The 26,593-nt window shown below is 20.1% G+C and overlaps 1 protein-coding gene across 1 annotated transcript in view; it reads right to left on the reverse strand.

Moving 5' to 3' along the window:
* Positions 1–25,174, reverse strand: part of LOC129610464 (ecdysone-inducible protein E75-like) — a 36,712-nt gene extending 11,538 nt beyond the window's left edge. Inside the window, exons 1-2 of the mRNA XM_055523066.1 lie at positions 24,608–25,174; positions 17,830–18,068 (exon numbers count right to left, since the gene is read on the reverse strand). Of these exons, the coding sequence (XP_055379041.1) occupies positions 17,830–18,068; positions 24,608–24,671 (303 nt within the window). The 5' untranslated portion in view covers positions 24,672–25,174. The remainder of the gene's footprint in view (positions 1–17,829; positions 18,069–24,607) is intronic.
* Between the last annotated feature and the right edge of the window lie 1,419 nt (positions 25,175–26,593).

The following is a 26,593-nucleotide window of genomic DNA, read 5'->3' on the forward strand; positions in this document are numbered from 1 at the left end:
CTTATATATACAATATATAAACTTGATATATATAATATATATACGTCCATGTTTAAGTTAGCGAACATACATATTTCGTAATAAAATTGTTTTCAAGTTTTACTCTTAGGCGTAGATTAATAAAAAAAAATTTTTCGTTTTTAATTTTTATATAACGCGCAATTTACGATATGACAATTAGAGGTAAAAAATCACAAATTACAATTTAATTTTTTTCTTAATATGAAAATTTTCTGAAAAGGACATTCTAATATCAAATTAAGGGCTAATATACAAAAGTATCTAATCGAAACATATTCAATTTCGTTATAATAATAATAATAATTACATTATGGCTCTTAATAATTATTTATAGAAAATGACATTGTCATATATAATAAAACACCTGATATATTATATATATATATGCTTGTATATATAACACCCAATATGAACTCCAAATAAGACGTATAAAAATTTTTTATACGCGGAAATTAATATTTCATTCTAATCAAAATGTAGGTAAATAAAAATGCAATAAAATGTGTATTGAGTAATCAATATTGTTAAGTAAGTACACGTGAATGTTATTAAATTTGTTATCTAAAAAAAACAATAATAATGAAAATTATTTAATCGAAAACTATATCTAATATAAAATTAATAAAAAACAAAAAACAAATTGGACTTGCGATAATGAAATATGTGACAAAAAAAAAGCTTAAGTGGCATTTTTTTTATAATATTCTAAAGTTAAAGGTTAAGGTTACAAAAAAAATAAAAAAATTGAAAATTTTATCTGGACTATAATATTTAAGAACAATATATAATATGCCATGAATAGAGAAATTTGATATGGTTCAAGCCTTAATTCGTTGTAAGCACCTATAATAATATTAAAAATTTTAATTTTCGTAGTCGTACTGAATGAGTTTGTTTTAGTTTAAATTAAAATTTTATGGTAATTTAAACTTGTATTTCAAAAAAATATAATATGAATGCATATGAGCCTATAAATTGTAATTTTATTTACATTTTAATTTTTATATTAAAATATGCATTATTCGTACACAATATCGATGATCCTTTTAAATTTTAATTTAGTCAAGAATTTAAATATAATTTTTTTTTTGTTTTTTTCTTCAAAAATGATCAATTGTTGAAAACAAAAATATTATATTTTTTTTAAGCACTCTATATAACGCAAATTTTATTCAATGTCACCCTGAATTTTCAAGGTTTTAATTTCGCATTAAGACAAAATAATAAAGGCAAAAGAAACGAAGAAAAAAAAATTGAATTTTTTTTTTTTTATTTTTTATCAATTCTATAAAAAAAATTAATATTATCGTGAAGATTTTTCAATTCCGTCTGAATTTATCATTAAAATAAAATGAAAGAGAAAAAAAGAATAAAGTAAAAAAATGAGCATAACAAAAGAGTAGAAAAAAAAATATTGTCTGATTAAAATAAATAAAATAAATAAGAATAAAAGTAAAAAGAATAAAAGTAAAAAGAAATAGAAGAAAAGAAAAACAAAAATAAAACACGTCATCCACCCGGCAATTTGAATTCAATGTCACCAAAAGTGAAGAAAAAATGAGAAAAAACTGAAAGAAAATATTATTAAAGAAAGAAAACAAAATTGACAGAGAACTAACAACTATGAGAGTTGAGTGAGAATAGTGTTTTGCTAATTATTGCTATTTAATACGATAAGGAAAAGTAAAGCAAGTCGAAATGTCATTGTCTCAATAATTGTTTACTTATAAACACTTACATTGCTTTAATTGAGTTTTATTAGAAAATTTCTCTTTTCCTATCAAATCATCTTTCTTTTATTTTTATGCAATAAGAATTATACCAAGAAAATTATTAATTAGTAATTTAATTTTATATTAAAGAAATATATAGAAATGAAATAAATGTATGAATTCAAATAGAAATGAAAATTAATGGATGCAATGCAAATATAAATGTCCTGGTTGATCAAGACTAATTTAAAATTTATATTTCTCTTTTTAAAAAAAATCTATACTATTAATTTTAAAATCGAATATTTTGGTCGTTAACCATATACAAAATGTCATATTATAATTAATTGAATAACATAACATTTAACAGCTATAAAATTAATATTAATTATAAGATTATTATAATAATATTATTTATAAGAATGCAACAAATTAAAATATGCACATATAAGATAAACTGGTATACAATATTATTAAATATTATTGTGAATGATCTAACATTTATCTATACTCACATATATATTTAATATTATAATATATTAATATATTTATGCATATATTCTATAAATTATTTGTTAATGCTTTTAGCATAAAAATATAAGTAGTAGGCAGGCAGGCATATAGCATAAAAATTAATACGGAATAAAATGGTACATAAGTATTTATTATTTTATTGTTATTATTATTATGATTTCCTCATTGACAAAAATTTTCAATAACATTTTTATAGCCAAAATTAAAAAAAAAAAAAACAAAATAAAACAGAAAAATAATAATATACAACATAAACAAAGGCAATAATGTTTACTCGATTCTGTCAAGGGTCGAATTTTTATGAATAATTTTTATGACCTTTAAAAACAACTTAAAAAGTAATTTAAAGAAAAACAACATATACATATTATGTATATACTTACATATATGTAGGTACTATATAACACTATGATATGTGCACAAAAATGTTTATGTTATAACTAATAGTTAAATACAATTAACCAGTTAATATTACGGTTAATGAAAACTTGTTTTTCTGTTATTCTTAAATAACACATATATACCAAAAACAAAAAAAAAAATTTAAAGCAGTTTACATAATAATAATAATAACAAGAACTCCATTAACTTAACAAAATATAAAAAATAAAATATAGACACTGTACATACAAATGTACATACAATTAAATAACATAAGCATAAACTAACCATGTAATAAGATTTAAGAATAAAATCGAGCGCGTACTTCCCAAAAATACTATATGAGTATAGGTTATGTACTTTTGTTTTGTGTCTATATTAATATGTTCATATAATGTCATACTTATGCATGCCATACCATAATCACTACAGTAATTTCGGTATAATCTTGTTTTCTTTTTGTTGTTTTATTTTTCTTGAATTGTTAAGAATAAGAAAAAAACCTGTCATGGACATTCATCAAATTATAATAATTGTTTTTTTTTTTTATATTTATTTCTGTTATCTTTGAAAATGTCAATCGCACCATATTTTTATTTAAATTTAAATGTGCATAATATTAGGTACGTTCATAATTTGTGTATGTATACGATTCTGTATACGATTATAGTTACATTTTTATAAAAATTTAAAATTAAGTTGGAATTTCATATGAGAAGCGTGATTAACAGATTTATCAAAAAAAAAAACAAAATTTGCTTTTTTTATTTATCGTGAATTTAAGCTGTAATAATGTCATTGTTATACTGATATTGTGTGTTGCTATACATACATATATATACTATGTATATCAGTAAAGGGAATTGAGTGAAACTATTCTTATAGAGCGTATATTTTAACAAATTACAAACTTTACTTCATATTTAAAGCAAGAATTATAAAAATATTTTAAAAGTATTGAAGTACACTCTAATAATTTTAAAAATTTCCTAACCATGTATACACCTTTATTAGTTAAATCTGCCTTATTTCCATAATTTTAATTATTTTGATATTATTAAACTTAAGTCGAAAAAATAAGGAAAAAATTTTTTTTTTAATTTCTTCTTTTTTTTTTTCGAAATAAAAATTCTTAACCTTCAAGTAACATTTTCATAAATTTTTATTTCTAGGAAATGCTTGTGTACTCTTTATTCTAATTTTTTGTTCTTTTCACATTTGTTTTTTTTTTGTTTTACTTATTTTATTTTTCTCAATACTAAAGAATTTTAAATGAGAATTGAATAATATACTAAAACCCATATAAAAATTTTATTATAATAAAATATGTAGATTTATATTTGCATATACATACGTATATATATATATATATATATATATATATAAGTATATTAGAATTTAGATATAAAAAATAAGTAATAATAATATTAATGTCTATACATACATTATAATGTTGAATATAAATTGAAAATACGAAAATCAGTCATCGCCTAAATTCATAATTAAATCAAGCTGTATAATATGACAAAATTTTCGACGAAGTCGTCGATAACGACGACTAAAAAAAAACGATAATGGCAAATAACAACAACAATATAATAATAATAATAACGAGTACAACGGACAGACAAAGATTAGGAAACAATATTCGGTGCGGTGAGAGGCATTGATATACGATGAATAACGAAAAATTACAAATCATCATATTTTTGCTTTTCTTTAGAATAAAAAATTACAAAAAAAAAAAAAACAAAAATTTCGTAGAATATAAAATTATTAAGAATTATTTTTGAGAACTTTGAGAACTTTTTATTCACATACATATAGGTATGTACATACCTAATCTATATAGTGAGTATATTTTAAATTTTGTGATTTTAAAACCTTATTATCACATACTGTAATATACTTATAAGAATATGTTCATATACATGTATGTATATCTATAAAATAATGTGAGAATTAAAAACCAGGCAACAAAATATACACGTGTAAGTATGTATGTAGTAATGTTCATATATAATTTCGTATCTGATTTTCAAAGTCACATGTGTGACTAGTATAAGCTTTAGTATGCTAATTTTTGCGTTTTTTTTTATTTTTAATTTTTTTGCATGACACTTTAGAATGTCGTCGGGGAATATTTTGAAATTAAAAATGTACATATATGTATGTATATAAATATAATATGTATACATAAATGTATAGAGTATTTATTTTTTTTTTAGAGAAAAAAATTTCGTCATTTTTGTGTTTTCATTCTAAATAATAATATAATAATAATAATAAAAAAATAATAATAAATAAATAGTATGCAAATGTATTAGTTTTAAATATGTATTTGTATAAGTACGTATAAAATTAGAATTATTTTTTTACACGATATTATAATTTATAATAGAAAAGAAAAAATGAAGAAGAATAAAATACAAAAAAAAAAAAAATTGCTAAGAATAAAACAAATGCCAAGGTCAAGAATATTAGAATTAAAAAAAATAAAAGCAAACTATAATAAAAAAAAATAAAATAAATTAATGAAAAAAAAATTTGTATGTGTGTTGTTTTTAGATTTTTATTTGCAAAATATTTATTCGAAAATATTTTTAAAAGTGTACCTACATATACATACATACACATGTATGTTTTGCGGAAAAAGTTCGAAATTATTTTAACTAGACCTATAAAATTATAAAAGTATGTACGTATACGAATGTTTATTTTAAACATTTGATTAATTAATGTTTTATACATATATTTTTATTCTATACATATACATCTATTATATAATTAGAGATAAATTAAATATTTTAAGAATATTTTTCTGCAAACTAAAATATGAAAAAAAAATTTGGTGTTTTATTACATTTTGTTGGAATTTCATTCTAAACACAGAAATAAAATTTTAATTAAAATTGCCTATTTATAGGATATATTAAAAATATTGAATTTATTTAAAGTTAATCCTCTTTTGATATTTATCAAATTAAATGAATAATTCCTTAAAATTTTTTAAATTACTATAAATATGAGTTAAAAATAAAAAAAAAATAATTAAATTTTCTTTGTAATTCAAAAATAATGTACTGTAAAAAATTATTTACTCCTAAATTTATGCAACAAGTATAGTTCTAATACATGTTACTTGATTTACATGTTTCTTAATTTAATTTAGAATTTCTAATAATTATTGAGCAAATTTTTATGTCTTTGATAGGGAAATAAATGTTATACACCCAGAATGAAAAAAAAAATGTACAAAAGTTAAAGTACACATTTCTTATTGATTTTTTTTGTTATTCTAATTTCTCATTGTAATATTTGTATTACGTCAAAACAAAAATTTTATTATCTTTCCTAAAATGCTAATATATATATATATAGCATATTGTATATATTAATATTAAATAAAAATTCAAGGTTAAAATAATTATTACTATTAATATTATTATTTATTTATAAATATATATCTACATATATATGTATATGTATAAATAATGACTTCATAAAATACAAAAGTATGTAAAGTAGCATGTAAAATTTAATTAATAAATTTATTAATTTATAAATATAAGTAAGTATATATGGATGTATAGCTATTATGTAATTATATATTTTATTAATAATATTGTAAGAAATTAATATAAAATAAATTAATTAAAAAATCCTGTTTATACCTCATTGTTACTTTATCAAAGGTAATTTAATTATTTGAATTGGAAAAAACCAGAATATTATTGAAGAAAATAAATTCTATATTCTTAAAAGTTCTATACAAGATTCTAGATTCTTAAAAGTTTTTATATAAACGCAAAAAAAAAATTTATAATTTCTAGGTATTTTTTCACATGTACGAGTATATGTATGAAAACTTTATTATAATTTATGAAATGACATTGAAATTATAAATTAATATTAATATTAATAAATAATAATTTATATTCATGAAATAAAAATTTTCCTATTACTTATTAAGAGTTATTTGCTTACAATTTTAAGTACATGTATAATCCCAAATTATAAAATTTAAGTATATCGTATGGTCCACCCCCAAGTTAATAGTATATTCATAATAAATAATTTTTCCAATTGAATTTATAACTCATATTATATTCGTAAAAATTTATTGCGTATATTAAAATTATTTATATACACACATACGTGGATAATGAATTATGTATGAAATAAAACTTGTCAAACACATTGTCACAAACAAAGACCTGTTTTTCTATATTTTAATTATCTATTATTTCTTAAGTAAATAGAATTAAAAATTTTTTAAAATTCTAAATACTAGATAGAATTAATTTTATTCTTTAAATACAAATATTTTATATATATGTATATGTATATATATTTCTCATCACTATATAATTAAATTATGATATAATTTTCAATCAAATTTTTGTAATTTAAAATTTTTTAAAATGCCATCCATACAATATGTTTGTGTCGTCGTATATTTTTCATTTATTACAAAATTCAATTAACCATGTTATTTTAATGATCACAAATTATTTATTTGTAATCTTTGCAAAAATTGCATATATAAGTATATGTATAAGTATTGTTGTAAGATTTAAAGAAAAGAAAATACGCTAGAATTCATGAACAAGCACAAAATCTTAATTTCCGCGTTTATTTTAATATTTTTCATTTTTATATTACAAATTTCTGTGAAATTATTTAAATGTACAATTTTTATTTATTGCATTATTATAGTTATTTAGCAAGAAAAATGAAAGAGAAAGAAACTTAATATATATATATATATATATATATATATATATATATATTTTCATTTCAATATTGCAAAAATGAATAAGAAAAATTGAAAAGCTTTATTTTGCAAATTATACCGTTAATTTGAATAGTTGTTAGCCATGTGCATATTTAAAAAAAAATGTGCAAAAAAAAAAAAAAAAACATTTAAAAAAATAAGTGTTAAAGGCATTTTATATTTTTTTTTTTATTATTTTCTTTTTTTTTATTATAAACGTGTTATATGTGAAATATAATATTATATTATATATTATAATGTGTATATTGAATTTTAGTATTATATCGCCCACATTTTTTTCTAATTTTAATATTTTATTCATCATTGGTGTTGTTATAACAATATTATTTGCAAACTATTATACTATACATATATATATAACAACAAACAAATGAAATAATGTCCACATGTACAAACTATATTAAAGAGCGCTATATTAAGAACATAATAGACTCATTTACTTATGTATATATATGAATAAAATGATTTGAAATTAACAATTAAGACTTAATAAGAAAGAGACAGAAAGAAAGTAACGGAACAGAATGCAAAAATAAAATTTATTCAAATACAAATTTTTTTCATTTTTTTTTTTTAAATGAATGTTAATTTTATTTTATTTTAACATTGATATATTACTAATTGAATTCTGTTAAAAAATTGTTATAGCATAATTTTTTAATAAATTCTTAATTTTTATAATTTTAAAAAAATTGTCCATGGTTTTGCATTTCTACACGTATGCATATTAGGGTATAACAGTGAACTTTGATTTTTTTTAATAATACCCGATTTTTATAGGTCTAAGATTATACAATGTGCCTCAAACACATCAATTTCAAATTATTACAAACTATAGTATAACTTTTACTTTTAATTTAAAAAATAAATAAATGAAAAATAATGGAATATGAAAAAAATCATGACTTAAGTTTAAAATAAAATTTTTTATTGAACGTAACTATGTGCTAAGTCGGTTAGTTTGTTTAAATTTTTTTTTTTACTTAGTGAAGGTAAACTACTTTTAATTGCATTAATTTTTTTTTAATATAGAAAAATATATGAAATAAAATACGGTAACTATTTTTAACGGTAATTCATTATAAAACAGTTATTAAACTGGTAATAAATTGGAGGTTAAATTCTCAATAGAAAGTGAATTTGTTTAAGAATTAATTTTGTATTTTTTCTCTCTTTCATTTTTGTAATTTAATTGACTTTATATTAAATGGATTTAATTTTAAGACTAAAGTAATATGTTTTACGTAAATATGATTGTAAATTTAATTGTAAAATTATGATATCAGAATTTGTATGACAAGAGTGTTGTAGAGACCCTTCCAAAGAATACAGAACAAATTGTTTACGAAATCAAGTCAAATTAAAATTAATAAGAAAATCAATTTATAGAAATGACAAAATTAACTAAATGTTATTTAAGATACAAAAATTATAAAATTTAATTTTTATAAAAATAATTACCGCTGTTTAGGGTTAATAATTTTACAAATTATTATTAAATACCATATTAACATAAATATTAATAATTGAATTTTTTAGTGACAGGTTGACCTTTTCTTTTTTAAAATTATAATAATGTTGTTTTTCTATATTTGAAAAATAAAAATGAAAAAGAACAAAAAAATAAACAATAAATATATTTGCGGTAGTGAAAATCAATATTTATCTGTCGATGACGTAAACGGTTATAAAGAACACACACACACATAGTCAAAAATAAAGTCTAGAATTATTATTACATTCATATTTTGTACGTCTACAATGTATATACGTGTTCTCAATGGCGAAACAAAACAGAAAAAAAAAAATTAGTCTATTAAGAATAACAAGAAAATTATTGTTTTATATTATAAAATATAAAAATTATATTATAAATTATATTAGAATTTGAAAAATATTATCCCATACTACCCATTTAATTTAAAAATATAATGCAGTATACATATACACATACAGATATTCATGTACTTTTACATATTATAAACTCACCATTGAGCTTATTTAATTGAATACACAGAGAAAAAAAAATTATTTTATTATAGATTTTTCATTGATTTCCTGGTTTCAATAGTTAGTATTTTATATTTTCTAAAAATGTTAGAAAGCTTTTCTCAATGTATAATGTATATATGTGGGTTATGCACATGTGTGCATAAATATATGTATATCATATATACGCGTAAATATTATGTATTTTCTGACATCGTCTAAGGTCTCGTATTTATTGTCATTTTTTTTATTATTATTTTTTTTTTTCTATTTTTGTGTAATTTTCAAGAGTATGAAATGCAGTATAACTTATATATGTATATTTGCATTCTTTTATTTTTTTGTATAACAAAGGTTTGCATAACTACATTATGTACATTATATAGTATATATAATATTTGAATTGCAATAAATATTACTTAAGCAAGTTTTTTATAAAAGTATATATATGTATGTATATATATTAGAATTATAAAAATGCATTGGAATATTATAAATATGTGTGTACGCATGTATGTATGATATAAATTTCGAAATAAATTGTATTTATATGACTAAAGTTTATTACTATAATAGAACACAAACAATAATATAAAGCGGAAAAAGTATAATATTATTTTATTATAACCTAGAGGTAATTAACAGTAAAATGTTTACATAATTATAGTCAAAATGACGTGATATATTATACCGACATATATATATATATATTTGTTATATATTGTACGATTTTTATAATATTACATTTAGATATAAAAAAAATATAATATAGATTTTATATACATGAAAAGGTCAACAATTATAATATAAAATTTATAACAAATAATATTTTGTTATGTGTATGCACGTGTGTATGTTATGTATGAACTTGTAAATGGGTGACAAATGACCGCTAATTTATATGTCTGAACTATGTATTTAATTTTCTAAAAAAAAAAAATTATTGAATAATCAAAAATTAATTTGCAAAAATTTTATTATACATTTTGTTATTTGTACACTTTGTATATTAAGTGTTTATTTCTCATAATTGACATTTAAAACTGCAACCATTTTTAAATTTTTGGAATTTGAATTGAATAGCGCACCAAATCTACTATATTAATTATTCAATTTTTAGAAATTTTGAATATTTGTGTAAGTATTTAGGCATATAAGAAATTGCATGCTATTGTTGGTATAACATGCTACTGTTGGTGATAACTGTATGAAATTTTTACTCTTCAAATTTTCAATAAATTTGATAAATTTTACTATTTTTTCATTATTTCATTATACTCTTTTCTGTTTCTTCCATTATTATGACTAGAATTTCTTGAATAAATTTTTATATACATTTTTAATATCATACTTATATACGCATGTGTACGCATACTTTCATATCATAGTGTAAATTTTGTTATATGCAAAACTAATTAAAATATATATATTATAAGTATGTACGTATGTAAATATAAATTTTGTGAACTTCAATAAACTATCAACCTTGACTTTGATCTTGGCCATAGTATAAAAATTTAATAAACTTGAATTAAAAAAAATTTTTTTTTTTTAATTTACATACATATATAAACAATCAATGTAAATAAATTATATATATATATAAAAAGAATAAAAATAGAATAACAAAAACGTTGCCAAAATAATTAAATTTCAATAACTTTTTTTTTTCATAGTACGGAAAAATAAATACTTAAAAATTTTATTTACCATTATTATAATATTAAAGTAAAGATTAACTTGTAAATTATAATAATATTAAAAAAAAAAACAAGAGAAAAATAATGCGAAAAGAAAAAAAAAATCAGTTATTTTAACATTGAAAATGATCAGTTTTCAAAAAAAAAAAAAAAAAATCAAGTTAATCGAGTTATTTTGGACTTTTAATTTTTATTTTTTTTATACAATTATTAATTGTGGAAGTAAATTGATTGCATATTAAAATATTTTAATTTTTTTAGAATAAATAATTACATAAAAATGTATATTAAAATGTATATTGGTGTATATCAGTTAAGAATACGGTGTAGGTATAACAAACTTTTATATTGACAAAAACAATGCTTTATTATAAATAATATAACAATAATAATCAATCAGAAGACTCCAGACTTAAATTTTATGTGATTTATTGGGTTTATAGTTATTGGGTTGGTTGATTTGTAAGGTGATTTGGTCAACTTTTTATTTTTTTTTTTTTATTTTTTCGAAAAACATTAAAAATTTTCGCCATTGAAAGATTTCTGTGGTGAGTAAATTTACATTTAAAGGTTAACCAAAATTTTTTTTTTTAATTTTATAAAAATCTAAACGGAAGTTTATTATTAAAATTTTTATTTTATTTTTTTGTGTTTTTTTCTTCCAATTTAAGAATTTATAAAAGATTATTTTACATTTTTTCTATTTTTCTTATTTATTTAAATTTAAAAATATAAAACGTAAACAAACAAATTTATTAATGTATATATGTATATATATTATTAATATATATATATATATATATATATATATATATATAGATATTTAATATATCTATATTTATATTAATAAATATTATAATTCATTAATGGCAGGCAGGTGAGAGTGCGACAATAATTTTTTTAATTTAGTGATTAATAGGTAATATGGTTTCATTTCAATGCCCAATAACTTAAATTTGGTTTTTAATAAAATATCTACACGTATGAATATAAATAAATTAATTAGATTAAAAATAAGAAAATAAATTATTGAATTTATTAAATATAAGAGGTGTGTTTGGGCTATTAATTTGTTATTATTTTTATTAAATTTCCAATTTCATTTTTCATGATTCGAAAAATTCTAATGAATATGTAAGAGGTCAATGGAAAAATAAAGGTAGATAATATAATTAATTTCTATATTCTTCTTACTAACACATAATTCATTAAAAATTGTAATTATTAAAGTAAGATTTTTTCTTCCTTTCCCTTTATAACAGTATTAAAAAACTTTTTTAAATTAATTGAAAAACTCAAAATTCTATAAGCTATTGATATTGAACTTACTATTAAAAAAAACCAAAACAGAAACAAAAAACCGAAAATCAAATAGAAATTCAGAAAATCAGAGAAAGTGTAACACTGAAACTTTTTACAATAACATTGAAAAGTATTCATGGTTTAAAATGAATAAAAAAAAAATATTAACCATAGACTACACATACAATTTTTTTTCAAATAAATTAATAAAAGTACCTACATAATGCCTGCAAAATATGCATGTACGTATGTGCACATGAATTTATATTAAAAATATTTTAATTCAATTTGACAACATAACCTAATTTATTTTTTTTAGTTTTTTTTATACATTTTATTTTTTTCTAAATTTACTTTCATTTTTCATTTAACACTCTCTATATACTTGATTATCATAAGTATGTCTACCAAAATAAACAAAAATAATACAAAAATAACAAATAACAACAATAAAGAAAAACACCAAACTTAACTAACCAACTGATCCACTACCCACCTTTTACTATACACACACAAATTTTTTTCTACCTACATTTTTACATTAAAAATGCAATTGAATTTAAAAATATCATATTGGCACAGGTATATAAACAAAAACAAAAATCTAAAACTAAATATTAAAATGTATGAAAAAAAAAAACAAAAGTAAAGAAGATGTGAAAATTACACACATAGAAATAAAAAAAATATTAAAAAATAATTAAAAAAACAACAACAATACATAAGTAAAACACCGCAAAACTATTTTTTGTATAACAAAAAAAAAAAATACAAAACTCTATAAACATGTTACCGTTGTTCCATATAACAAAACATTAAAACATGTTTGTTGTTATAAAAGAGAGTGAGATTAAAGCGACATCAAACACATTAACAAAAGTTAAACAACGTGTGTTCAATTTTGGTTCACCATAAAATAGCATAAAGCCCCCATTTACAACCAGTTCAAATCATGATTTTCTTCTTTTTTCTTACTGTTTTTTTGTTATTTTTTATTTTTCACTTTGGAGCAAAATATCTATACTTTTTTTTTGTTAACAAGTACATAGTAGATTTTATTGAAAGAGTTGTAAAAATATACGACGTGACGACCTGATAAAATTTTTAATTAAGTAAATAACAATAACAAAAAAAATTTTCTTAATTTTTTTTTTGTTTTTCTTTTGTTTTTTTTTGTTGTGTTTACTAAAAATGTGAAAATAAATTAATATTAATTTCTTTTTTATTTTTTTTTTTTCAGATACAAACTAAACAAAACCAAAATAAAGATCTAAGAGTAAAAGAGATAAATATATATATATTGGTTGTTATTTATAGAAAAATTTAGTTTCTGTTATATTATACACTTTACAGAGTATATGCAAAAAGAGATGATGTTTGTAGTACACGAGATGACAGGAGAGAGTATTAATTGCATTGAAATCCAGAGTGTATGACATTTTGTTTTTATAAAACAAAATGTCATTTCTTCATATTCACATACAAATTTCAATAGAGGTGTGTCTTATTCAATGACTCCGTACTGTCCATATTCCAATCCATGTAAACTATAAAGAGGAAAATAGTACTCTGAAGGATGACATGATATTATAAGACTAACGAATTGCAATATTAGAAAATACAGTTTACATCCTTTTCTGTTATACTACACACTCTGCACGTTCATTTTATAACTCCATGTTTTTGAATGAGCGTATCTATTCATGCATTAAATGAATACAAATATTAAAATACACTATGTAACATAAGTATAAACAAATAATAAATTTTATTAAAATCAAAAGTTTAAAATAAATCATAATAGTGTTACTCGCATTTAAAACGAAAAAAAAGAAAACAAAAAATGATTGTATCTTTTACTCATACATCTAATCAAATAATAAAAAATCAGAGAAATAAGAAAGAGAAAGAAAAACTTTCTTTTTCTGCATAAATTAAAATGAGCTTAAAAATTTAATAATAACAATAACAAAAATCAATGAAAACAAAAAATAATAAGTGAAATGCACATAAAAAAAAAAGAAAAAGAAAATGTCATTATTATATGGTATGGCGCATAATTGTATGTGCGAGTGTTTTCTATGTTTAACAATTTCGTAAAAGTTCAATTTAAGATCCGTTTCTATACTTTATTTGTATAAGAGAAAAGAAGAAAAAGTGTGTAAAATATTGATACTTACATACAAACATGAATTTTATATCAATGATTTGATTGTATGGTTTGAATGGCAAAAATATGCGTATACGAGTAAAAAATTCACACAATAATTGCTATCAATGACATTTCCATATGAATAGAATGCGGAAGAAAAAATTAACAAGACAACAAAATAGTAAGAAAAATAAATAAGAGAGAAAAAAATTGCGTTTTTCTTGGCTGTCACCCAAAATTTGCATTGTGGCAATACTTTTTATTTTTGTTTTTTTTTGGTTAATTGATAGTAGATGTAGAACAACGGTAAGTTGGTAAGACAATATTTTTTTAATATTAATATATTTTTTTTTGTTAGTTACGTTTATGGTTAGCGATTTGATAAAATTCTTATTTTTTATGACAGAAAAAATACACAATTTCAAGGCCAATGACAAATGTTTAAAAAAAAAAAAATATGCTGATAACGGTTATATTGATTGAAAACAAATTGAAAACAAAAAATGAACAATTTTTTTTTTCTAAACAGGTTCGACATATTTTGGAGCAAAAAAAAAATTGATAAGAAAAGGTGTGTACTCGTTTATACTCTTTTTGCTTAGCAGCGAATGACAAACTTTTTTTTAATGTATACTAGCATGTAAGTATGTATGAATATTTGATTGTAAAAATAAATATGAAATAATAATTTTATTACCACATGAAAAGGTTGTTAACTATAAAAAAAAATCTATTAAAAATGACGATGATTGTTCAATTCAAAGGGATATTTTCCCCCCTTTAAACATAAAATAAAATTTCGAGCCATTGTTAGACAAAAAATAAATATACAAAAAGTATTTACACCTTTTAAGAATTATTTATTTTTAATAAAAAAAAATGACCTAATTCTAAAATTTTTATTTTTTCATAATTTCTAAAATATGTCGTTTGAACCTTGAATATCAAATATTCTAAAGAGGCCCATTTACTCTATCGAGTATTTACTTAATTAAATTGATAATTGACAAACGCTTACAACTAAGATTTCGCTTCCCTGTGCTTAAAATGTCTGTCACACACTTAATTTTTTATTTTAGTTGGAAAACAAAATTTTGAGATTCAAAATTTCTCATTTAAATAAATATTTTTATTAATTATTAAAAAAATTTTTAAAATATAACAAAAACATAGTTAAGGTATGCCTCCATAACCTAATAAATTTTGTTAATAATATTTTGTATACATTTTAAGAATAACGAAAAAAAAAATTAAGAACATGCGCATTCTTATCGCTTGAAAAAATTTTTTTATTTTAATAAATATTTTGTGCGTAAATTGTGTGTATATATATAGGAGCTTGTTGCAAAATATTCAAAAAATTAATATAATTTGACATTTTATACTCAATTGTTGTGAATGTATGTATTTAAGAAAATATTTTATTAATGTCAAAGTTATAAAAATTAAATGGCAACAAGAAATTATTATGAAAAATTGAGTAATTAAATTTTATTTCATGTATATAACTAATTATGTATATATAATTAATTTGTATATTAATGCATAATGTTTAAATTATTGTGTAAATATGCTGATATTTTAAAATATATATGTATGCTGTTCATATTCTATAATTCGTTTGCATTAATATAATTTAACTATTAAAATTATAAGTGCCTTTAATTATATATACACAAAATATAACAAAATAAATATTTTCCAAAAAATTTTCATAACCGGTATAACAATAATATAAATTTAACCTTGAACTAATTCTGGCGAGGTCCAAGTATATAAAAAAGTGTTAGAAAACAAAAATTTTCGTTCACGACATGAAATGCTCCATTTTGTTTTTTTTTTTATTTTGAATGCACAAAATTTTTAAATGGCATTTAATTATTTATTTCAAAATTTAAAGTAACACTAAAAACTTTATATTTTTGTATAACAATTTGAACTTGTATTTTAATAATCATACAAATAATAATTAAAATTATTTTTACAATATATGTAAAATAATAAAATGTTTGTACAAAATTTGGAACACATTCATTTGGGTATAACTAAAATTGTATAACAATAATAATAATAAAAGAAAAACAAAACTCATTAACTCTAAAAATCCATTAAATAAAACTTTGTAATATTATTATGAAAAAATTTTAATTTTTTAATGCTCAAGTCACACAAATTGAAATTCAAAGTTAAGAGTAAAAAATATTTTTATGTTAATATTATTTCTTACAGTTTTTGTTGTTGTTTTCAATATGTTTTTAGTACTAAATGAAAGCAATAACAGAAATGAAATTAAGCGATAATTCATTTGTCCTTATATTGTGACTTTAGATATTTATCCAAAAAAAAAACAAAAATCACAAAAAAGACACCTTATACTAATCATACCTACAAGTTCATGTTAACATTTTTGTATGTATACCTATATATGTTCGAGTATGTCTAGTTATTGTCATCGCCATATCATATCACATTTTCGCGTTTCTTATTTTATTTTTATTTTAATTCTAAAAAAAAGTCATTGAACATGTAGATTTCCTCATATAAAATACAAATTTTTTTTTTCTTATTATTTTCTTATTCTCGTTTCAATTCAATCTTAAAAACTTAAATTATTTTTGTTTTCAAGAAAAATAAGTTAAGAAAAAACCTTAAATTCCAATCATCATAAATGTATGATTGTATATATGAATAATAATTATAATAAGAATAATGTGTATATGTACATTTGTACATACGAACAATAAAAATTGTATTCTGTGTGCATTTAATGTGGGCATTATGAACTCACGCAAAAAATATTAAAATTAACCTTTTTATATTTTTTGTTTGTTCTTCGCCTTCTTCTTCTACAATATACATTCATATTTCTCTTTCTCTGTCTCTCTCTTTTTCTTTAACATTTCCCACTACATTTGTATAACACTTTTTTTTTTTGTAAATTAAAAAAACCCTACATCGAAAAATTTTAATATCATAATAATATAAAACTCATATTAAGTACAATGTGTTTAAAAGACATTTTGAATTTTCCATTCTTTTTGAACATTTCCATACAAACATGACTTACTCATACAGACTCACACATAAATTCAGTAATTTGGGTATTTAAATTCATTAAATTTATCATTTATTTTTTAATGGTTATATGTAGGTATATATGTAAATAAATAAGTATAAGTAAAAAACAAATAGTAAATATAGTTAATATATAAGTAAATTAAATTTAAGAAAAAAACTCACCAATAATGTTGGCATTGAATATGAAGGGCATTCACGTGCCCTTTGACGCATAGCTGCAACTTTTTCTTTTGTAAATTCACATGTTTCCATATGTGCACGTAATACAGCTGCTAATAAACGCGGTTGATCATCCAATTCAGTTGCTAATTGTCTTTGTTGGCCACGATTTTGTGTACTTTGTTGCATAGCAGCTAATATACGAGCTTTTTCGCGTTTTGGTACACGACCAAATCGCACAGCTGCAATTTTTTTCAAAAAAGAAAAAACAAAAAGAAAAACCAATTTAGTAAAATTTGATATACAAATTGTTATACAAAATTTAAAAGTCATAAAGTGATAAATAATTGCAACTTGGCAGTACAAAAAAAAATATTTTAAAAAAATTTTTTTTTCTCTTTATTATGTAAATTTATAAAATAAAAAATAGAGCAAAATTCACAAATTTAAATCTACAATAAAACTACCTGAACCTGATAGAATTAAAATTAAAAAATATGAGAGAAGAAAAACCAGTTTTATTTTGTAGAAAATTTTTGTAAAAAAAAATTTTTATTTTATCAGCTGAACTTTAACGCCTGTTTTAATACTTTGCCATTTTTTTTATTAATAAAATTTGAAAAAAAAAACCATCTGTCATTTTACATGCCTCATATGTTTTCTTTTTTGTTTTCAATACAAGTAAAATATAATTGATGACTCATTTTGTTAATACTATGCAATGCTCATTTAATTTTAATAAAATAAGATGACACCGTAGTAGGTAAGTATGCGTTATGTTCAATAAAAATTTCATTTATTTATAACGAAAAAAAAAAGAGGAAGTGATAGAAGGCCAACAGAATAACTTTCAAATATCCCCTAAAATATAAAGAGAGAGAGAAAGAATATTATCAAAAAAAACACAAAATTAGTGTCCTTATTCTTGCTTGTATTTAATCATGGGTAATGCATTTCATATGCCTTTGAATTTTTAAAAGTCTTCCCTAAATGCACTTAATATTAATGCAATTCATGTATACATTTTATGTATAATAATTATCTCTCATGGATAATGCAAGTGAATTAATTAATTAATAATTCAAAGCATTTCCGTTCTGATATTTATCCTCTCAATTAAAAAAGCAGACATTTCAATAACGAAATATTAAACCGCAAAAAAAAAACCGAATATTTGGAACAAAGAAAAATAATTTATACCGCAACATACATACAAAATATAGGCATATATAGAGTACTTACAAGTACCCACTTTGTATTCAATAAAATTCACAATTATTATTCATGCATTCTTGGGGTTTTAATAAAATAATAAAATGTTTGCAAGCAAAAGAAATTACCGACCCTTCTTCCATAAAAGCGAGGGAAAATTACAAAATTTTACTCTACATTTTTCTTTTACATTTTCAAAAGTTGATTTACTTTTTAAAAACATTTTTTACTTATGATTAATAATGGTGTTGTATTTCAATTAAAATATAAGTTTTCAACAATATTACTCGTATATATACAAACAATTAATATAAAATACTGTGTGTATATGACAAAGAGCAACCAACAAAACAAAGTATGTATTGCAAATGAAAATAAAAATAACGACAATAATAAAAACAACAAAAAAAAAATAAAACCATTTTTATTTTATAGGCATCACTGGATTGACTGGTAAGTAGGTCATTGCCTTCACAGTATGTACATATTTATGGTATACAAAATGTACACATTTTGTTCTACATCGTATTTTCTTGTATAAAATAATGTAGGTATAAAAGTATGTATTTTATACTTATATAGAATGTATCAAGGCATATAACAAAAAATGAAAATGAAAAAAATATAAAAATTGTGAATATTCATACAACATATCTGATGATGATAAAAAAATTTGTAAGGTGATGAACATGTGTTTCTTAAAAAAAAAGGTTGTCAATAGTATGTATGAATATTTGTAATGTAAAGTGTATTGCAAGTAATGTATAAATTCATACAAGTTTTTTAATGTTTTTTTTTCATATTTTTCAACTCTTTTGTTGTTAAACATGTCTTCCATTTTATTTTTTCATTTAAAATGATAAAATCTCAATATTTGCCCCCCAAAAGTATGCAATAAATGCAAACTCTGAAAATTTTGAAAAATTTAATTTTTAGATCAAAATTCCTTATTTTAATTAATTGTTATACACAACTCAATTGAAAATTGAATAGGAATGAATTCAAATGTAAGCTATTCAGCACAATTTAGTATCTTGACGAGTTTAAGTATTTACATTTTCTAAAAAATTTATATTACCAATTCAATACCTCAAAACCCATTTTATTATTATTGTTTTTCTATAAAAATTTGCAAAAAGAAATGGGCAAAATTATTTCATTTGAGTCTCTAAGTCTACTCTAGTCCAATTTATGATTATAGCGGAAGAAAAAATAAAAAAAAAAATCAAATGTTAATCATACACACAAACAAGTAATCTAGTCAAAAGAGTGAGTAGAAACATGGCAAGAAATAAAATAAAAAACAAGAAAATAAAAATTAAATGAAAAATATTTGAAAAGTAAAAGTTTTTTTTTTTGGAGTTTCGGAGAGAAGTTGAACTAAAAACCTAAATTTTTCGAGATAAAAAAGAAATTTTTTTTTTTCTTTCATCATTTTTATTTATTTTGTTTTTTGCTTTTATTATTATTTTTATAATTCCATTATGTTTCCATGTCACTTAGTTGCTTTTTTGGACCCTAAAGAGGTGAAAATTTATACATGAGTAACAAACAACAATAATAATATAAATAATCGATTTCGCTATCTCTTTTACACTTTTACCCTTCTTATACACGCTTTTCTTCTACATACAAATTTTTTTTTTTGTTTTTGGTACCTTCTGTTTTCTTTATTTTTATTTTTTATTTAATATAGTATTTTTTTTTTCTACCAGATTGATTGTATGCTGTAAATTAAACAGAGATAAATGAATGTATGTATGTAATATAAGAGTAGATCAAAATAATAAAAACAAGAAATAGAAAAAAAAAAGAAAATTGATATTTTACTTTTCTATAAAATTTTACTGACTGATTTAACTGAATTTGACTGGCAGACAGACTTTAACACAAAAAAAAATAGTATTGAGTTATTTTACTGTTGCCATATTATAATGATGATGATAATGATGATGATGATGATTTTTATTGAAGAAGAGTTTTAAATATGGTTGATAATTTGAAATGAATTGAATTTTATAAAATTGAATAAAAAAAGGCAAAAAAAAAATAATAACAAAAAAATTTTTTTTTGTATGTATACATAAAGCGCGATTCACCGGAAATCAGGGCCAAACTTTCTCTTATTTTCATTTTTTATTCAGCAAAAAAAAAAATGTATAATACTTTATAAATAAAAGAAAACCGACTGTCTCTCATTCTCTCTTTCGCTCTCTCTCTCTCTCTCTTTATATCTCCCTAATTATAATAAAGTCTAAATTTTTTTTTTGGTGTTATTAAAACTTTTCTAAACACAAAAAATTTATTTTGAATTTTTATCATAAAATTAAATAAAAAATTATAATAAAAAAGGTAGAAATGATAAATGAGAAAATCGAAATTTTTTAACAATAGGTTAAAATTAAAAAATTTTTTTTTCTGAATTTAATTTTTTTTTAAATAAAGGTAACAAAATAATTATCTGTAACAAATTTTTTAACTATTCGATTTATTTTTGATACACCTACAATTTTTTTGATTAGTTTTTTTTTTTTGGGGAATTTGAAATTAAATTAATCAATTTGGGTGATGGTTTGAAAGAGAAATTAGAGCTGAACACTGAATTAAGTTAAAAAAGAAATGCATTCAAATAAAATTGAAGCAGAAAGTGATTTTTCGTTGATATTAATATGATGAAATTCAGTCTTTCTTTTTCAACCATATTTTAAAATATTTTAAGAATATTGTAATTTTGAAGATTACTTTCATGAATTTTCATAAAATTTCTAAATAGTTGGGACTTATGTGAAGTTCTTTTGGTGTATGTAATAGAAAATTTAATATATGAAATTGCAATGAGTAGCTGAACAATAAATTCTTTTACTTAAATTTTATTTTGTAAAAAAAATTTTCCAAATAGTAATCCTTAAGGAAATTTTTATTTAAAATCAAGACTTAATTTAAATCAACAATAAAATTAAAAATATGAAAATATTCCATTTTCAACTACATAATAAAAATATTATTGTTAAAAATAATCACTAATCAATCAAACGAAAGATTTTAATGCTGCATTTTTTTGAACATAAATAAGTATGTATACTAAATAAATTCTATTTATGCATGTACCTATATTCCATTGCAAATTTAGTACAAAATATAAACAAAATCGCCTATACACACATATATATATCATATATATTTATATTTTATCTAAAACAAACATTTTTATTTCTTTGCCCCAAATAATTAAAAAAAAAATATTTATTAGAAAAAAGAATGAGAACAAATATATAAAAAAAAATAAGAGAAAAATAACCTAATTTCTAAATTCAAAAATAATAAAAAGACAAATAAGAAAAATTAAATAAGTAATAAGTAATTGGAAAATTCATTGACCCGATATTGTAATGTTAAAAGTACTTAGTACTCAAATTTTTCATTTTCTCTTTATTCTTATAGCATATAGATAAATAATAGACTAGTTTTTTTTAACTTAAAATGTTTGAAGAAGAAAAGAAAAACAAAGCAAAGAAAATTGCATTTAAAGTACTTTAATGTTATGAGTGGCCACCAAACGTTTTATTGCAAAACTAAAAAAAGTAAACTAAGATGCTCCAATTTTGAAGAATTTTTTTGTTTTGTTACTTTACTTTGCTTTTTTGTTTTTTATTTTTATCGATATTTAATCTTAAAAATTTCAATTTGTATCAAATTTTCTATTTTGTATTAAAACATTGAATACTCCAATTTTCTCTTCATTTCTCTTCTCTTTTTTTTCGTAAATGAAATTTTTCTAAAATGAAGGGCAAAAAAAAAAAAACAATATAGCAACAATAGTATAAGAGTTAATCTCATTTTATATATATACATAAAAAAATTGGAACACATAAATTAATGCATTTGAGTAAAAGTTTATAACACTTTATTTTATATGGCAAAATTAAAAGTGAAATTGTCGAAAATTTTGTAATTGGAATTAAATATTTAATTGTGGTAGAGAATTAATTAAATTGTTCTATCATTTTTAATATCAAACAAGTATAATTCCAAATATGTATGATGTTATTAATATTCCGTCAAATCTTAATTAATCTATGTTTAATTATCTTAAAATTATGCTTATTTTCGAAAAGTATGGTATATAGGTATTTATATTGCTAGCTATTAAACATTTTATTGGATAGGTCCAAATGTTAAACTCTTATATGCGCATATCTACTTTTTTCTTTTAATTTCAAAAAAAAAAAAAACATCCTCAAAAATCAAGAACAACAAAAAAAATTTCACCACATTTTCTATTGCAAAAATGAAATTAAGTGAAAAACCTTTTCTTTCTCGCTCTCTCTCTCTATCTCTCGCTTTTGAATTTTCAAAGTAACAATATTAAATATTGTATCGCGTACATATATAGGAATGCTTGGTTGGTTGATTGGTGTAAAAATTAGATAAAAATTTTCATTATAGAAAATATACTTATTTCTATATATTCGTATATATATATTGAAATGTACATAATGTACATATAGAAAATTTATTTCTAAGTACAATATTTGCAAACATACATACATACAAACATTCTTACTTATATAAATAAATTTAAATGTGAAAATGTTCAAACATATTAAAAATAGTCTAAGAGGTCATGACCTACAAAGTAACTATAACACGAAATGAAATGAAAAATGAAAAAAAAAACTAAAGTCTAACAAAAAAGAAAAAGAAAGAAAGAAATGGAAAATTCAGTGAAAAAGTGAAAAAGAGATAGAGACATAGGCAACAAAAAAAAAAAAAAAACCATAACCAACTTTTATTTTGATTTTGTTTTGCTGTTTTTTTCTTATTTCTGTTTTTTTTTTTTTTTTTTGCGAAAATGATTTTATTTTGTCTGCATGCCATTTAGAAAAAGAAAAACGTGTGTACACACAATGAGAAAATAACTGATTGCTATTATAAAATTAATCTATGAAAATTTTATAAAATTAAAAATAAATATTTTAAATGTTTTTTTTTTTGAAAAAATCTATTTCATTGCAATATTTTCTAATTAAGTGTATGTGTTTTTGAAGGCCCCTTTGAAATAAAGGTAAAAACAGTTGATAATACTTTTATTAATTAAATTTTACTGTTGCATTGCTACTTTTAAGAAATAATATCGAATTGTATTGGTAAAATATTGATTGTGACAGTAAAATTGTTGATGGCGACAGTTATTTACAATATTGTATACCAGTAAAATAATATATAAATGAAATTTGTTATTGAAAGAGAAAGCAGATTTTTCTCTAAATAATAAGAGTAATATGTTTTTATAAATTGGTTTGGAATATAATTAACAAGAATATTAAAAGTATATATTTGTCATTGAGCATCCAGATGGAGTATAGAATCAATATAGACCTAAGTATTGTATTCAATTATTCATTAAAATCTTTGTTAAATTCAACCCGTCCAGCTATCAAAAAAAAAAATTATTATTATTTATTTTTAATTTCACTTAAATTAATCGCAATTTTTCCATAATATATGTAATTGCATTTGTTATAATACATATAGTATTACAATTTTTAGCTATTATATATATACATACGTGCATTATGATAATTAACATTTCCCTTAAGAATTGCTTTTAATATTGGTAGTTCCTCACTCATTTTGAATTTTGTGTTTTTTTTCTTGATTTATTTTTAATTTTTTTCTTATATTTTTATTTAATATTTAAAATTCATATAAATATTAAATTATGTATGTAAATAGTTTTAATATAATCCAAACAAAAAATGGGCAAGGATTTGACGTATTACAAATTATTAAATATTTAGTAAGTATGCAAATGATTTTTATTTATAATCTTTGTATTTTATATGTCTTTGTATATTGATTATAATCCTCCGGTTAGGTTCTTTTCATTAAAATAATTTTCCCTTTACAATTATATTGTTGGGGTTTACATTTTTGATTTATCAAAAAAAAATATTGTATTATTTTTTAAGTTATTTGTATATGTATGTATAGGTAGATGATTACATAAAAATATATTTATAATTATAAATTTTTTTGCATTTAAAATTCCTTATTACTATATTAAATTTTTTTTTTGGTATGGATTTTTTTTTCAAATTGATTTCAATTTAATATTGAATACTATGTATTTCTATTATCCTTTTGTTATTCCAAAAAAAAAAAGGTTTCATTAATTATTATTTATATTATTATTGTTATAATTATAAATTATTGTTAGTATATATATTAATTTTCTCCTTTCAAAATTATATATCACAGAATTATCTCTTGAATTCATTTAATATATAATTATATAAATTTGCTTTGATTTTTTAATTCTTTTTAAAAAAAAAATATTTAATGATTTTTATATGGTAAAAATTTTTTCTCCACTTTTATATAAACCATTAATATTTGCGTATAAATTCCTATATAACTTTCTTTTTTTTGTTTTAATTGTATAATATTGGAAAATTTTCTTTAATATACAAACATTTAGATTTTTGATTTTAAGATTTTTAAATAATGTAGTGTAGATTAAAGTATTGGTAATAAGCTTTCAAATTTATAAAATATTATTTGAGAAATATAATTTTTTTTTTTATTTTATTAATTTTTGTTTTATAATATTAAATAAATAAAAAACAAAATTTTTTTTCTGCTTCTGATTTACACACTTTTCTCTTTATTTACATGTAATTTTCTTTTTTTTTTATCTTTTTGTAAAATTCAGGAACTTGTATGACTTTTCTTTGTAAATTTACAATTTTTTTTTTTTTTTTTTAAACTTTAAGTTATTTTTATATTAATTACAAATATTAATTAATATGAAGCAATTATAAATCCAAAATTTATATGAAAAGTAGATTCTTGTTAATTATATTTTAATAATAATATGTTGTAGGCTATTTTATAGGATATTTTTATTTACATTTATATTAAAAATATATATATATGTATAAAATTTTATAAATTTTATATTTTACAGGTACTTTTGATTTATTAATTTTAATTTTAATTTTTATTTCACTATTTTCAATAATTTATTCATATAAATTATTTTAAATTTCCTTTATTAATAAAATGTTTTTTATTTTTGTTATTTAATTTAAAACATTTAATTTACAACATATATACATAAATACGTGTAGTATAGTAGATGATTAATATATAAATATATATTTATTTTTTTTTTTGTTATTGCAACATTTAAAACATCAATATAGAATTTTTTTAATATTTATGTACGAATAATATTGGTATTTTTAACCGGTAATAAAATATATATATAATTTTTTTAATAAATTTTTGTTTGTATTTGAAATTTTACACTTAAAAATTTTCCTTTTAATTTTATTTAATATTGTTATTTTTTTCTTCCAATTGAATTGCAGAAATTTCGCGCCAAGTTTTAGAAAAAAAAAAATTTTTTTATCCTTTTTTGATTTATTAAAAATTTTCCTTTTGAATATTTTTTATGTATAAATTATTTTTATTTAATTAATTTACAAAAAAAAATTCTTTTCCCGCTTTCAATATAATTTAAAATATTTTTTTTTTATTTATTTTAAAT

This window comes from Condylostylus longicornis, unplaced genomic scaffold (assembly GCF_029603195.1).
Source record: "Condylostylus longicornis isolate FDR11 unplaced genomic scaffold, ASM2960319v2 ptg000044l, whole genome shotgun sequence".
NCBI lineage: Eukaryota > Metazoa > Arthropoda > Insecta > Diptera > Dolichopodidae > Condylostylus > Condylostylus longicornis.